Source organism: Caretta caretta, chromosome 25, assembly GCF_965140235.1.
Source record: "Caretta caretta isolate rCarCar2 chromosome 25, rCarCar1.hap1, whole genome shotgun sequence".
Classification (NCBI taxonomy): domain Eukaryota; kingdom Metazoa; phylum Chordata; order Testudines; family Cheloniidae; genus Caretta; species Caretta caretta.
Window position 1 is genome coordinate 12,793,956 of NC_134230.1, and position 15,949 is coordinate 12,809,904.

A 15,949-nucleotide genomic window follows, 5' to 3' on the forward strand; every position below is an offset into this window, starting at 1 on the left:
CAAAGGTGAGCATTTGTGCCTCAGCCCCACTACTCGTATGGCAACTTTGTAAGAACAAAAGAATGGCCATACTGGGTCAGAACAAAGGTCCATCTAGCCCAGTATCCTGTCTTCCTGCCAATGCCAGGTGCCCCAGAGGGAATGAACAGAACAGAGAATTATCAAGTGATCCATCCCCTGTCGCTCATTCCCAGCTCCTGGCAAACAGCCACTGATGGACCTATCCTCCAGGAATTTATCTAGTTCTTTTTTGAACCCTGTTATATCCTGGCTTTCACAGAATCCTCTGGCGAGGAGTTCCACAGGTTGACTGTGCGTAGTGTGAAAAAATACTTTTTTTTGTTTGTTTTAAACCTGTTGCCTATTAATTACATTTGGTGACCCCTAGTTCTTGTGTTATGAGAAGGAGGAAATAACACTTCCTTATTTACTTTCTCCACACCAGTCATGATTTTATAGACCTCCTTTATATCCCCCCTTAGTCGTCTCTTTTCCAAGCTGAGAAGTCCCAGTCTTATTAATCTCTCCTCATACGGAAGCTGTTCCATACCCTTCATCACATTTGTTGCCGTTTTCTGAACCTTTCCCAACTCCGATATATCTTTTGAGATGGGGTGACCACATCTGCATGCAGTATTCAAGATGTGGGCGTACCATGGATTTACATAGAGGCAAGTTGATATTTTCTGTCTTACTGCAGAACGGATGGGGGAGAAAAGGGGTCAGGAAGGGGAAGCTGCAGCAGGCAGACCTCATCACCCAGAGAGCGGGTATCCTTCACCCTGCTGGCACCCCTGCACCGACAGGCCAGCGTGCTCTTTACCTCGGAGAACGGTGAGCTTAGCATGGACGGTGATCTCCCCATGAGCATTCTGGGCGACGCACTCGTAGACATTCTCGTCCCTGGGAGTCCGGAGGGGCTGGATCCTCAGGACAGCACCCGCGCTCTCGTCAAATTCAATGGTCTGAGACAGAAAGGGAGACAGAGGGATTGAGTACAAGGCCCGGGCCCTGGGCATGCTCTGTCTTGCCCACACAGGGAGCAGCCGCACACATCGATCCGGCTACAGCAGCTCCCCCTTCCTGCCCATCAGTTCTGCATTTTCCCCTCAAGACCTGCCCCAATGCTCACGGAAGACAATGACAGCCTTTGCACTCGCTTCAACAGGCTCCGCATCAAGACCTGTGATTACAGGATTGAATCGCACCTGACCCCCCTGCCCGTTTCATTCAACAAAAGCTCCCCTGCTCAGCCGAAAGCCCTGGAACACCAGTGAAACGATGAGCCTTTGCAGGAGTATGGGAACGCGGAGACAAGAGCCGCAAAAACAGAATGAAATATTCGAGCCCCCTCTTTACCCCATCTGCCTGAAGAGCAGATGTCAGAATGTCCCTCCCAACCCACAGCCGGCTAGCAGGGTAGAGGTCTCATTGTGGGTCAAGGCTCAGGGTGTCAAAATATGACTACTGCTCTCTCCTTGCCCTGCCACACACTCTTATTTAGATATTACAAATAAATTGGGTCTGGCCAGGAATGCCAGTAACGCTCACCCTGGGCTGTGGTGAACCTCAAAAAAAAAATACGGGCGGGGATAGGGGAGGTGTATTTAAAAAGTTGGCTGAGCTAGAGAAACGTCAGATTAAAAGGGCCAGTCCAGTTTGTGTTTCTTGGTGGAGAGGAAGAAGCAGCTTTATAATAGACACTTAAAAAGAAGCAACAAATGTGCCTAGTCTCCTCTCATTTTGCAAAAATCACACAGCTTAAGCCTCCAAGCTGTTAAAGGCTAAGAACTCACAACTCACTCCATTTATAGCTAACTCCCCTGCCCCCACACACACGCTTTTATTGACGCCTTAGGGAATTCATGTAACAAAGCTGCTTTATGTCTGCTTTGCTCTTTTTACTACTTACACACACACTAATGTCGACACGTCAATCAGCGATGTGACGACGACAGCATGTGTCAATGTACCTGAGCTAACTCTGATCTAGCTAGCTCCAGTAACAACAGCAGTGAAGCTGCAGCAGCATGGACTAGTTGCTCAAGTACATACCTAGGGTCCCAGGTGGGCTTGTAAAGACCATGCTGCCACAGCTAGATCAAAGCTAGCTCAGGTATGTCTATACCTGCTGCAGTCACAACTCTGACTGCAGCCGCGTGGACTCGCGTAGTTCCAGTCTGTCTCTTACCTCAAATCTCTGCGAGTTCACTTTCTTCCCCTTCTTGTTCCAGGTGACCCGGGGCTTGGGATCCCCCGTTGCTTGGCATACAAAAGAAGCCACACCTCCTGACACGCCAATTTGGTCCACTGGTTTTTTAATGAACTCCGGGGGACCTTTAAAAAAAACAAACAAACAAAAAACAGTAGATAAGCCCTTATAAGAAGCAGTCATAGTTAAAAAAAACCCACCATTCCTTATACTATCACAGCTATCTAGCAGAGCTGGGGAGTTACCATGGAGCCTGTCAAGCACTAGTTTCCAAGGAGACACCTTTGTGGTGCTGCCCTGCCCTCAGTTTTACAAACGGGGCACCTGTTTCTTTGTTCTAAGTCTCTTTCTGGTGACTTAGAAGACAGAACTCAAATGTCCTGTGAAACTTTATATATCTTTATATGCAATGCTATAATTGGTGGGGGACACAGAGCCCCTGGAATAGGGGGAGCCCCTAGGAGGCATGGGAGAACAGGGGTGCACCCAGAGCCTCTGGCATAGGGGGAGAATGGAGGACATTGGCATGGGAGAGGGGGCACACAGAGGTGAAGAGAATCTAGGTGAGCATGGGGAAAACAGGGGGGGGGAATAGGGGTTCACACACATCGCTTGGGCATGAGGGACACTGCTATGGAGGGAATGGGGGCCACACAGAGCCCTTGCCATAGAGTCAAAGAATGTAAGACAATGGTATGGGGAGGGAGGGGGACATGGCACGTGGCAGGAGGAATGGGGGGGACACACAGAGCCCCTGGCATCAGGGAGAGGGTGGGGATGAGGTGCATTGAGTCCCTGAAAAAGAGAGGGATGGGAGGGTGGGGCTTGTGGGGGAACAGAGGGATGCAAGGAGCCCCTAGTATGTGCAACATGCTTAGCCTTCAGAAGCTAGGAAGTGTGTGACCCATTTTTGTGCGTGCGTGTATGTGTATTTTTATACACACACACGTATCCCCGTAGGTTGGAAAAGCGAGCTGACAACGTAGAGCAACAAACCAAATTCATCACCACTTGAAACAATCAAGTTGTCAAAACTCAGTGCACAGCCAGAGTTTGCAGACTGCTCCTGCAGCTTTCCCACAAGAGACTCTGCAGGCTTTTAAACCCAAAACCAGGGGATCTGCGCAGCTCAGAGAGGAACCCAAAAGCCCCTCAAACACCTCTCACATCCAGCTGCGCAGAGATGCAGGGATGCCTGATTAAAAAAAATAAACAAACACTCACAGCTGTGATTGGGTTTTATCCTTCCCTAGACAGTGACTCCCCTCCAAGCTTGAGAGCCTACAAGAGCACCTCTGAAGGAAGAGGGAGAGGGGAAGACTGGGCAAACATTACAAGCAAGGAAAGAAAGAGTCAAGGGGCTTCTGGCGGGAGGAGGGCTAGACAAGGAGGAGTCTATCTAGAACAGCGGTTCTCAACCTATTAATCATTGTGGGCTGCAGTGTTACCTGGGCCGCAGGTTGAAAACCACAGCACCCCCTCACACACATCCTCCCCACATTGCTGTGCCCAGCGCCCCCAGCCCAGAGACCCCTCCACAGAGTGGGGCCAGGAATGAAGCGCCCAGGTTGGCTGTGGGGTTGGGCAGGAGGGACCCTGTTGTGTGGAGCTGGGCGCCAACCCTGACCCCTGCTGTGTGGGGCCAGGTGGCAGCCCCGATCCGGACCCTGCTGTAGGGGGCTGGGCAGCAACTCCGGCCCTGGACCGCACTGCCCTTTAGCACACAGCTGGGCCGCAGGTTGAGAACCACTGTTCTAGAAACTCCCAAAGAGGCCTTCCTTCCGTGTCTGTTCCAGCTCTAACCTGCTCTGCCAGCACAGTTTCCTCTACTCTAGTTAGTTTAAAATTGACTGAAATATTTACATCACAAGGCCACAGCTGTGTTCAAATAAAATCACTCAGATCATAAAGATGGCACCTGTTATTCTTGTGGAAGCAGACCACACGACTGAAATGTGCATATTTATATGTACATATTCAGGGTCTATAAAGCAAGATGCAGACATCCTACCAGAAAGAGCGCTTCAGAAGAGGGTGACTGGGAGCCCAGGAAATGTCCCCGGTGAATTGCAGTGATCTAATGTGAAGAGGAAGTGCCCTCTTCTCCTTCCCAGCTCCATCTCCTTGCCGGGCAACTGGTATATAAATAAAAGTGTGTGTGACGGAATCAAGTATTTGTTTCCATGCTGGAGGTAAACACAATTTGTTGGAGCTGTTTATGTCCTGCTGAATGTTGTGTGCACAAGCATTAGATTTATAAATATCTAAATCTATATTTAGAAAGGTCACAGAGCTGCTCTTGCACTTTTACAGCTCAAGGTTGTCAGAAAGTCCTGTTGGAAACTCCTGCATTCAAGAATTTGTCATTTGCTTGTAAAAATCTGCTCTGGGCTAAAACTTAAATGCACAGTCTCTGCCCAAGGCCTTATCTCTCCCCAGTCCCCCTGCCTCCTGAGTTAACATCTGAAAAGTCCACACAGGTCAATTTTTGAGCTGTACCAGTGCAGCTGAAAAGGTCAAGGGCTTCTTAAAGACATCAAAGTTACACATTAGTCTTAGAATCAGATTCTTTACTAAAATTAAAAATCTAGCCTGTGACTAATCATCCATAATATCGACAATTATTGTAGAAGGCAAGGTGATCTAGTTATTGGAGCAAACTACTGGGAGCTAGGACTCTGGGGTTCTAATTCTGGCTCTGGGAGGGGAGTATGATCTAATGGTTACAGCAAGAGACTGAGAACCTGGACTCCTAGGTTGTATTTCTGGCTCCATCATCGACTCATTGTATGCTCATAAGCAAATCGCTTCATCGTGGCTCAGTTGCCCCCATCTGTAATCGGGAACAATAGTTACCTGCCTTGCATGGCAGTTGTGCTGCTAAATTGCATATAAAGCATTCTCTACAAATGGAAAGAAAATAAATTCAAGAGGAGTTACTGTTTCTAAAACTCTGGGTCCCTCAGATCCAGCATCTGCCTCTAATCTCTGTTAACCACAGCACCCACGCTGATTCCCACACTGGTCACAAAGGTGCCACCCACCCCAATCCCAATGAAGCACAAAAAAGTGTTCTCCCCTTGTCATATGAAGTAGAAATGAGGTGGCTACAGAATTCCCACATGCTGCCCAAGAGAGTCAGAAAATCCAGGGGCTTTGGTGCAGAATTCAGATCCAGCCTGCACCCGAATATGCAAGGTCTTGGTTAGAATCCCTGATATATTGTGTAAATGACTCTGGGAACCTTCATAACACACGGGTGCTATAAGAAAGTAAAAAGATATTAGTACAGGCAACCAGAGGGTCTGTGTATTTCTTCTGAAATACCAGGATTGTAGTTTCTTGATTTTTTTTTTTTTTGGTAGTCATTCTGAGACTCATTTTTCCAGACATCACTGTCACATTCGAGGAGGTTTTATACCATTTCACCAACCCTCCCAGGTGGTCACAGGTGAGTGGATGGAAACACAAAAGCTCACTGACCTGGTTCTGGAAAGCCACAGTGAATCTTACCCACAGCCTGATGCTCCTTGGGAGCAAGGCACGAGGGATTTTATTTTTTCCTCCGTTTCCTGATTAAAAAACCCCAGCTCTTTCTGGGAGAGCTTGAATCAAGGGGAGGGGAAGATGCTTCGATTCAAAGAACCTTCCTATTAGGAGAGGCTGCCTGTGGGGTTTGTTGCCGGAGAGATGAGGCTGCAAACACGCCTGCTGTGCACCTGCAATTTTTTTAATTTTTTTTTTTTGCACGGCTTAATGGAAAGCCCATCAACCTAAACAGAACCTTTCATTCCAATGAGGGCCCGCCCACCTCCTACTCACTTCCCAAAATGAACAGCCAGGGGCAACCAAAGCACTGGATGTTGACAGCAGACAGCAACAAAACCCTTTCTTTCCTGCTCTGATTGCGTTCAGGTGGAGGCAAGCAGCTTGCCTCCTCCCCCTCTTTTGGAGCGGAATGCCATCCCTCTGACCTTGTCCCCACCCTGCCCCCAAGCATGTTCTGTTCTTACCTCTCGATTCAGGATCACTGCCTTGGCCAACAGCACCCAGATGCCTAGCAAGGACATTCTTCCCATCACCAGCATGGTGACTCTCTGTCTAGCTTGACCTGCTCTAGTACTTGGTAGGTGGGCTCTTTAGGCCCCTGTTGAGAAGGGAGCTGACCCACATGCAGCATCACCATTTTTGAGCATGCGTTGGGGCCTTTAGGAAGAAACGGGTTTGGGATCGTCAGCTCATCTCCCAGGCACACGTGGGTTTAGGGGACATCTCACTGGAGAGGCATGATAAGATGTCACTTCTGGTGGCCTTACAGAGTTAAATGACTTGATGGTGGGAGCACCACCGACTTCTCTCTCCTTGCCCAGTTCTTTCACGAGGAACCTTAAAGGAAAAGCTCTTAGCTCATCTTTTGCAAAGCCCTTGCAAGAACAAGCCACCTCCTTATGACACATGCAAGCTAAGAGAATCTGGGGAACTCTGTATCAAAAAGGAACTGGGGGGAGCCTATCTAACCCTATAAATCCCAATACCCCACAGGAGGTGCTGTCATGGGGCACAGTAAGCGATGAATGGGGGAAGAGGACAGGCCAGGGCATGCTTGTCTGAAACATCAGAAACTGAAGAAAGAGTGAGAAAGATTGAAAACTCAGAGTTGGTTTAACAAGGCAGGCGGGATTAACATATCTGAACTGACAGCTGAAGGAACAGAATTCAGTTGCTAAATCACTCCACCAAAACTTGCCTTCCTCTTTCCTGTCAAAGCTGGTCCCCAGATGGACACAGCAGCCCTGCAGCTGAGATCTTCAAGGGGTAAAGAGGACAAGAAAAATATTTAGCCCAACAGTGCAGTCTTTTGTTTATAAATATAATGGATGCAGCATGTACTTCCTCCACATAGTCTCACCAACATATTACAGTCATGAGCTGGTTGTACATGAATCCAGGGCTGAGAGGGAAGTTTGGTCGCCTCCACTCTGCCGAGGCAGCAAACAAAAGTGCCAGACTGTGATGAGGGTTTTCGGGGATGTTAGCATCTATCCTGCTCGCTAGGAATTGGATGGGAACTACCGAATCTGTTCATAAAGGTCACCAAACAAACAGCCTTTGGTCACTACCAGCATAGGCTGGATCTGAACCAGTGATCTAGAGCTGAAAAGCCTTAAGTTACACACCTTGTACCGATCATTGTAGACAGTGCTATGTCGACACTAAACTGGGAGGAGTGGTAGATACGCTGGAGGGTAGGGATAGGATACAGAGGGACCTAGACAAATTGGAGGATTGGGCCAAAAGAAATCTGATGAGGTTCAACAAGGACAAGTGCAGAGTCCTGCACTTAGGACGGAAGAATCCAATGCACCGCTACAGACGAGGGACCGAATGGCTCGGCAACAGTTCTGCAGAAAAGGACCTAGGGATTACAGTGGACGAGAAGTTGGATATGAGTCAACAGTGTGCCCTTGTTGCCAAGAAGGCCAATGGCATTTTGGGATGTGTAAGTAGGGGCATTGCCAGCAGATCGAGGGACGTGATCGTTCCCCTCTATTCGACATTGGTGAGGCCTCATCTGGAGTACTGTGTCCAGCTTTGGGCCCCACACTACAAGAAGGATGTGGAAAAATTGGAAAGAGTCCATTGGAGGGCAACAAAAATGATTAGGGGACTGGAACACATGACTTATGAGGAGAGGCTGAGGGAACTGGGATTGTTTAGTCTGCGGAAGAGAAGAATGAGGGGGGATTTGATAGCTGCTTTCAACTACCTGAAAGGTGGTTCCAAAGAGGATGGCTCTAGACTGTTCTCAATGGTAGCAGATGACAGAACGAGGAGTAATGGTCTCAAGTTGCAGAGGGGGAGGTTTAGGTTGGATATTAGGAAAAACTTTTTCATTAGGAGGGTAGTGAAACACTGGAATGCGTTACCTAGGGAAGTGGTGGAATCTCCTTCCTTAGAAGTTTTTAAGGTCAGGCTTGACAAAGCCCTGGCTGGGATGATTTAGTCGGGGTCGGTCCTGCTTTGAGCAGGGGGTTGGACTAGATGACCTCCTGTGGTCCCTTCCAACCCTGATATTCTATGATTCTATGACAAGAGAGCTTCAACGGAAGAGCTTTTCAACGGGAGAAGCTCTTCAACGGGAGAGCTTCAACATAGCTGCCACCTGTCGCGGACGTGGATTAACTGAGCTGATGGGAGAAGCTCTCCCATCAGCGGAGTAGCATCTTCACTAAAATGCTACCGTAGCACGGGCTTTTTAAATGTCGACCTGCCCCTCAGACTAGACTGATTCTCTAAGAAAATCATGCCAACCTTCCAGATCAATTCTTTGAGATACTCCTGCTGACCTAGGCTAAAACTCCCTTAGTGCTGGATTATTTAGGAAGAAGACAGTTTGGGAGATGTATAGACGGGTCAGGAGATAGAAAACAATGGCATTCTCTCTCTCTCTCCTATCTATGCCACACAACCAACATTTCACACCCTCCAGACCAGAACCTGCCCTACACTGAGGATGTTTGAGCGTTCAGCCCCACTCCCCATGGAAATAGGACTGGCCAGAAGCTGAGGAGCCCAAGCTTTAAGGGGACCTCCCTCTCAATGGAGAATGGAAGGGAAAGAAACAAGTCCCCACTCCACCACCACCTCTTCTATGGCCAAAGGACAGGAGGGAGAGGAAACCCATGCCCTGATTTTATCCCCACCCTGGAGCGAACTATGCCCCCAAACCATTATGGATGCCTTGTATGTAGAGCCCTCTTTAAGGCGGGGGGGACACATGGGACCTGATGCTCTTCTCTGATAGTCGCCCGTCCCCCTTTCCTTCTCCTGGCAGAGAGTCCCCTTCACCCACCCAGCCCCCGGGTGCCGGCTGAGAACTGTCTCAAGGGCAGAGCCCAAGGAAAAAGCTGGAGCGGTCAGGAAAACAGAAGAAAAAGGAAGGTCTGGACTGCTCCGTTGCTATAGTAACCGGTCCACGTCTCTTCTCTTTACACAGGCCTGGCTTATTTCCTCTCCTCCTCAGGTGCAAAGCGGGGGGGGGGGGGGGGGGACTGCGATTCTTTCCAGTGCCACTGAGGAGAGGACGGCGCCTCACCCTGCTGCCAGCTCCCCGCTCCTGGGGAAAACCCCTGACGGCATCAAGGCAGATTCCCCAGGCAGGCCCCTTGGCTGGCAAACTCACTTCCCACATGCTGCTCCATCTTTCCCCTTACCCAGCTCCTCAGGGTGCCTTCCCTTCTGGTTCACTGCCCTGGTACTGGGCTGGCGAGGAGAGGCAACGAGGCTGGCGAGGAAGGGGGTAGTGCAACCAACCACTCTAAGATAGTTACCAGCAGGGAGATCTGGCCATGCTCTGTCCGAGCCTAACAAGGGACTTTTCAAATCGCTCAACTCCCTGTTGTTGCTGTTTACTGTCCCCATGGTTTTCTTAGCTCTTCCCTAGCCCTGAGGTGAGGTGGGCAGCTTCGGCTGGCTGACCGTAGGCTGGAGAATTCATCTTTGCATCCAGCGTCAGCTCCCTCCATGCCCCTCCACCTCCAGGAAACTGCCACAACAATGGACAACAAGTCAAGACAAACAATTTATTCTTTCAGCCGGCCTCGGGGGCAGAGAGCAACATGAGCCTGGCTGAAAGGGGCCCCTCGCCCACAGCAGCAAAAAAATCAATAGAGACAAAAGAAAGCCAGTTACAAAACGTATATTTAAAAAGGTTTTGCTTCCACTTCCCAAGGCCCCCGGTCTCTGCAGTCAGCATTGTGATGGAGGCCTACGCTCCAATCGTGCTGACCCAAGGAGCCCGCATGTGGGGACACCACATTTCAACTCCTACCCATGCAGGTGAAAGAACACTCAATTATCCCCCAGCATGAAGAACTGAGAGAGAGAGAGAGAGAAACTAGACTGCACCTGAGACAGCCCGGGAAGAAAGCAAGAGCACAGGAAGGAACAGACATTCAGTCCGAGCAGCTAAGGTATAACCAATTGATCAAAAAAGTCTCCCCTCAACTGAGGTCCTTAAAATAACTGGGGGGGGGGCACCCTCACAGACCCCGCTTCTCTGAGCAATTTGCAATGGGTCAGCTGTGCCAGTAAACCATTTGGATATTTCCTTCTCCATTTTCTTGTATCGGTTGCCATACAAAGCACATCTCCACTAGAAAAATGGGTCAAGGTGAGGTCAGGGTGTGTTAGCAAACGCCTGTCTTCTTCCTACCGTGGAGACATTGAGCGGGACAAGGTGTACACTGGACTTCGTTCTCGTACGCCTCAACCAGCTCCAGGGGGGTAGCAGGTGCTGGAACGCTAGGGAAAAGGTGATATAGAAGCCCGGTTTTGCGGGTAAGGGACAGACAGACTTGGGAAACCTGGATTCATTTCCTGGCTCTGTCACAGTCTCTCTCTGTGCTTCAGTTCCCAACTGTAAAATGGAAATAATAATCCTTCATTTCTCCCACCCCATTGTCTGCCTTGCCTGTTAGACTCTAAGCTCTTTGTGAGCGAGAGTTCCTGCCTCAATTAGTGTGCACAGTATCCAGCACAAGGGGGGTCCCACCCTTGGCTAGGCCCTCACGCACAATCATGATGCAAAGAATAACGAATAATAGTCAACTACAGTCCCTAGAGCCAGGAATGCAGGGACTCTCACCAAGGTCAAACAACTTCACAAAAACAGAAGGAAGTTCTGGCATCTCCCACCATGGCTTGTAATTCTAACGGGAGCATCTCCCTTGACAAGCTGGTACTCTCTCACTGCAGGCGTGATAAGGAAGGAGCCAGGCTGAACCAGTAAGAGTTCACTCCAGACAGGAGGAGTAAAAACATGCTCCTTTCCCTTTGTTCTTTTTGGGCTGAAACTTTCTGCTGATTTAGTGAAACACTCTCTCCATTTTCACAGCTGCCAACAGTTTTATGATTAGAAAAGGAGCTTCGCCGCCCCCCCAGTAACTAGATCGCCGGGCGGCAGCTTTAATCTCCACTTTTCACATCTCTCTCTGAGTTTGTAATCCAGGTGCCACTAAATATTGCATGGATGTTTGCTGACTTAGGCAACGGCACCCACACCCACAGCCTTTTTGGGTGTGTGTGCTAGATACATACACCTAGGGTTTGAGAGAGAAAGGGCAGAGACAGAGCTGAAGTGCTAGGGCAGAGTGACAGCGAGGGTAATGGATGGTGGGAGTGGGAGAGAGAAGAGAACTATATGGGAAGGTAGACAGGAGTTTGTTTTTACCCAAGAGAGAAAGGAGAGCTAGAGAGGTAAAGGGTGAGGATAGAGGATGACAAAGAAAAACGGGGCCAGTGGGGGAGAGACCAATAGGGAGAATTTAAAGGGACCAGGTAAGGGACCTGCATATGGACAGCAAGAGAAGAGCAGAGAAAGAGAGCAGACAAAAGAGGGAAGCTAAGGAGAGGTAAACACAGGAGAGAAGAGCAGATTTAAGACAGATGGAGAGTGGGGGAAAGAGAGACTGTGACGTTCGAAAGGGAGACTGTTCAAAGCACCAGCGTAAGGGAGCCTAGGTTGGGGTGGAGACAAGAAAGCTGTATCCATAATGTACATTTCTCTACATCAGAGAAATGAGAACCACAGACTGGAGCAAGACTGGTGCAGGGGGGTGTCTCTATGGAGATGCTCAATGAGACTGAAAACACCCCTCAGAGAGCTCCTGCTGAGACTTGTGTTGCCTCGAAATCCACAGTTTTAGTGACAGATCCTTTATTTTCTCAGGTCCGCTTCTCGTGCCTCGCAAATAAAATTAAAATGAGAGCTTTCTGACAGAACAAACGAACAGGGAGTGAATTATATTCCATTTCCCCGTCAATACCTTCTCCCCAACCTAGTCGTCTTATCATCATAAAAAGTCCATTAGCAGTAATTGGGGAAGCAGCGGGATGCGGGGCCGCTATGTGAAACACAAGTAGGCTCGCTCACCAACTGGCCTTTTCTGGGAAGGCAGACAGGATAATTATAGGCTGCAGGCAGAGATTTCCTCTGACTGCCATTGCTTCTTGGCTCCCTTCAGGGAGATGGGACTGGCAGGGTGAGAGAGCGAGCGAGCAGAGACATTTTGTTAGAGGTAACCTCTTTCCCTTGCTATCTACTGGTACTGTTCCAACAAGCCCAGCCCTCCTGGGCCGGTTAACGACTTTGGCTCACGCAGCCGCTGGCCTGTCCTTCTACAGGGAAATGTGTCATTTGAAGAGCTCCCTTCTCTCCCCCGCCCCCCGCAAGCCTCCGTTCCCCACAGGTTGAACCACAGATGATGATGACAGCAGCGGAAGGGGGCTTTGCCCCCATACACAAAGCATGAGAGGAAGGAGGAAAAGACAGGCCAGTCAATAAATGTTTCTTGCCCCACCATGCCATGTGCTAGCCACTGCTGAGTCACCACAGGATCTGGCTACTGTCAGCCATGTCCATCCTCCCTGCTATGCTGTTCGCCCTGACCCCTTGTAGCAGGACAGGCATTGCACCACGAGTTTACCTAGCACACTTTCGGGGGCTGTAATACATATATTGCAGGGGTGGGCAAACTTTTTAGCCTGAGGCCCAGATTGGGGTGCGAAACTGTATGGAGGGCCAGGTAGGGAAGGTTGTGCCCTCCCAACAGCCTGGGCCCCGCTCCCTATCCGACCCCTCCCACTTCCCGCCCCCTGACTGCCCCCCTTAGAACCCCCGACCCATCCAACACCCCCTGTTCCTTGTCCCCTGACCACCGCCTCCCGGGACCCCCACCCCGTATCTAACCCCCCTGCTCCCTGTCCCCCCCAACCCCTATCCACACCCCCACCCCCTGACAGGCCTCCCAGGACCCCACCCCCTATGCAATCCCCCTGTTGCCCCCCCAACCTCTGCCCTATCCAACTGCTCCCTGTCCCCTGATTGCCCCCTTGGACCTCTTGTCCCATATCCGACCCCCCGGCCCTGGCCCCCTTACCATGCCACTCAGAGCAGCATGTTTGGAGCCCCGCTGCCTGGCCGGAGCCAGAAGCGCTGCCCTGCATGAGCGCGCAGTCCCGCTGCTGGGGAAGGTGCTGGGGAAGGTGGGGAAGGTGAACAGCGGGGGAGGAGCTGGGGGAGAGCCTCCCCGGCCAGGAGCTCAGGGGCCAGGCAGGACGGTCCCACGGGCTGGATGTGGCCCGCAGGCCATAGTTTGCCCACCTCTGATGTATTGCCACTGGGATAATCTTTGTAAGGCACTCAGACCTGATACTTCAGAAGTGGAAAGATGGGCCCGTGGTTAAAGCACTGGACTGAGGACTCAGGAAAACTGGGTTCAGTTCCTTGCTCTGCCCCAGACTTTGGGTAAGTCTGTGCCTCAGTTTACCCATCTGCAAAATTGGGGACAATAATCTTTCCTTGTTGTCTATTTAGAGAGCAAGCTTTTGGGGAAAGGGGCCATTGTACAGCACCTAGCACAGTGGCTTCAGTCACGGCCAATCTGTACTACTGCCATGAAAATATTTATATTGGTATGGTATAAAAAGGCTTAGACTGGATACATTTATGGGCCTGGAAGGGGTTCAACCTTACTCTGAACAATCAAGTATCAGGCACCGACAGAGGCAGCGTCCCAGCCTTGGGGAGCTGATGCTCAGATCCAGTACGGTCAATGGGCCTACAGATTATTATTTAGGTGGCATGGCTGGGCTCACAGGGATACAGTTTTCATAACAACAAACACTCAGCACTCGTATAACTTTATATCTACAGATCTCAGCGGGGTTAACAGGGCAGGGGATGTATCGTTATCCCATGCTACAGCCAGGAAAGATAATGCACAGAGAGGGCACTGGCCCAAGGTCACACAGCAGGTTGGTAAGAAAACCCTGATGCCCTGCTCATGCCAGTGTAAATCCAGTGCAACTCTATTTTATGCTGGTGTAAAACTGGTGTAAGGGGAAAATAGGTCCCACGTCTCCAGATTCCTGATGTGGTCCTCTACTCACCTGGACGACACTGCCTCCCCTTGTCCTCCCTCCCTAACAAAACATGATCCCTTCCAGCAGGTCACCTTACAATCTAAATGGACAATACAGATTGGACCCAAATAAACCGGGCTAGCCAGGGAAAATGGGCTAGTGACAGCATTTTTAATGACACGGATTAATGCTGATGGGACTGTACTTTAAGGCTGTGACAGGGAGGTGGGGCACTTGACCCACGCTGATAAGAGGGGGAGTTCCAGGCATTGGGGGCAGTGTGGAAGAAAGCACCAATGGTTGAGGAGGAGGAGAAGGGCAGGACAAATATGGAGCAAATGGGGAGAAGCAGGGTCTAGCAGATAGAGCAACAGGAGTCAGATGACCTGGGTTCTAGTCTAGACTAGTCAGGTGACCTTGGCTAAGTCATTTCCCCTTGCTGTGCCGCAGTTTCTCCTCCCACCCTCTGTTTTGTCTATTTTGATTGAGAGCTCTTCAGGGACCAGGACCGTCTCTTCCCTATGCTCATGTACAGCGCCTAGCACACTGGAGTCCCAGCCTCAGTTGGGGCCTCTACATGCTACAGTAAATACGAATAAATAAATAAAGCTACAAGAGCAAAGGAGTTGGCGCTGAAGATGGCGGCTCCCCGGGTAGTTGCCTCGCTCGTGCTCTCCTCACTCTGCTCTTGAGGAGATTTGGAGATAGGCAGCCAGGAAGCACCTTCTGGTGCCCAGTAGTCGAAGTGGCTAAGCAATGCTGTCATGTAAGATGTCAGCCCTGGAGCCAAGTGCCGAAGGCAGCATGGGAGCACATGCTGCCGGAGCGGCATGGCAGCCCAGGGCCCCATGGTGTGCAAGCGCTTTCAATCAGCTGTAACAACAGCACATCCGATATTTGTCCACCAGCCCGGTAACAAGGCATAACGAGCCAGAGCAGAGGAACAGCTAGGCACCAAAGGAGCTATCTGGCCACCTAATGATGCCTCTTTGTCCATCACCATCACAATTACTCTCGTGGGCCGTTTGTAATTGAAACCAACTGGCTTATGGATTTCAGTGGCAGCCTTAAGGCGGGAAGCTCTCCTCCCCCATCCCTGCCCTAGCTTCCTCAAGGGCCAACTTGTTCGAACAGCTTCCACTTAGCCTTGGCTGCCTAGAAAGGTTCAATCTGCCCACAAGCCAGGGAAGGTGCAATCAGAAAGGACCTAGCCCTTTGGTCAGCGTCTGCTGCTCTGTTTGAGTCATTAAAAGAACAGGAATCTACACAAGACACCAGAGTACAAAACCCACCTCCTGTGGGACAAGCCTGAATGCTTAACAAGAGAGGACTCCAGACCCCGCCATAGGGTCCATGCCATCCTAATATAGCCCAGCCAAAGTCCCGAGCACTGGAAAGTGACAGTGTAGTCAGCTTTGCGGTGCTACCAGATTTTCTCGTCCTTCCGCACAGGAAACACAGTGTTGAAAGAATACGACCAGACAGGCCCGTTCTGATCAGTCACTTAATGATAACATGCAAATTTTTGTAAATGTAGAAGCCTGGCTACCTTCCACTCCCCGCCCATCCCATCCCGAAGTGGCTGCATCAGAGTGGTAGGCGAATGATCCCAATTAGTTTAGATGGATAAGTGTGTCTGGGGACCCTCTGGGATGAAAGAGACACTGGATAAATGCAAGATTATTTCTTATAACTCTATTCTTTCACTCCTGTAAATAAAGCTATCTGAGCTCCCCTAGGAAAAAGGGTCTCCATTCTCTTATTTCCAATTCCCTCCCACACAGCCATACAGTTCCAACACACCTGCGTGCC

At 50.2% G+C, this 15,949-nt stretch overlaps 1 protein-coding gene across 20 annotated transcripts in view; it reads right to left on the bottom strand.

Moving 5' to 3' along the window:
- Positions 1-15,949, bottom strand: part of PTPRS (protein tyrosine phosphatase receptor type S) — a 247,577-nt gene that overhangs the window by 104,366 nt on the left and 127,262 nt on the right. For all 20 annotated transcript variants that reach the window (XM_048830997.2, XM_075123316.1, XM_075123328.1 and 17 more), the window contains exons 3-4: positions 2,192-2,337; positions 824-965 (exon numbers count right to left, since the gene is read on the bottom strand). In XM_048830997.2, the coding sequence (XP_048686954.2) occupies positions 824-965; positions 2,192-2,337 (288 nt within the window). The remainder of the gene's footprint in view (positions 1-823; positions 966-2,191; positions 2,338-15,949) is intronic.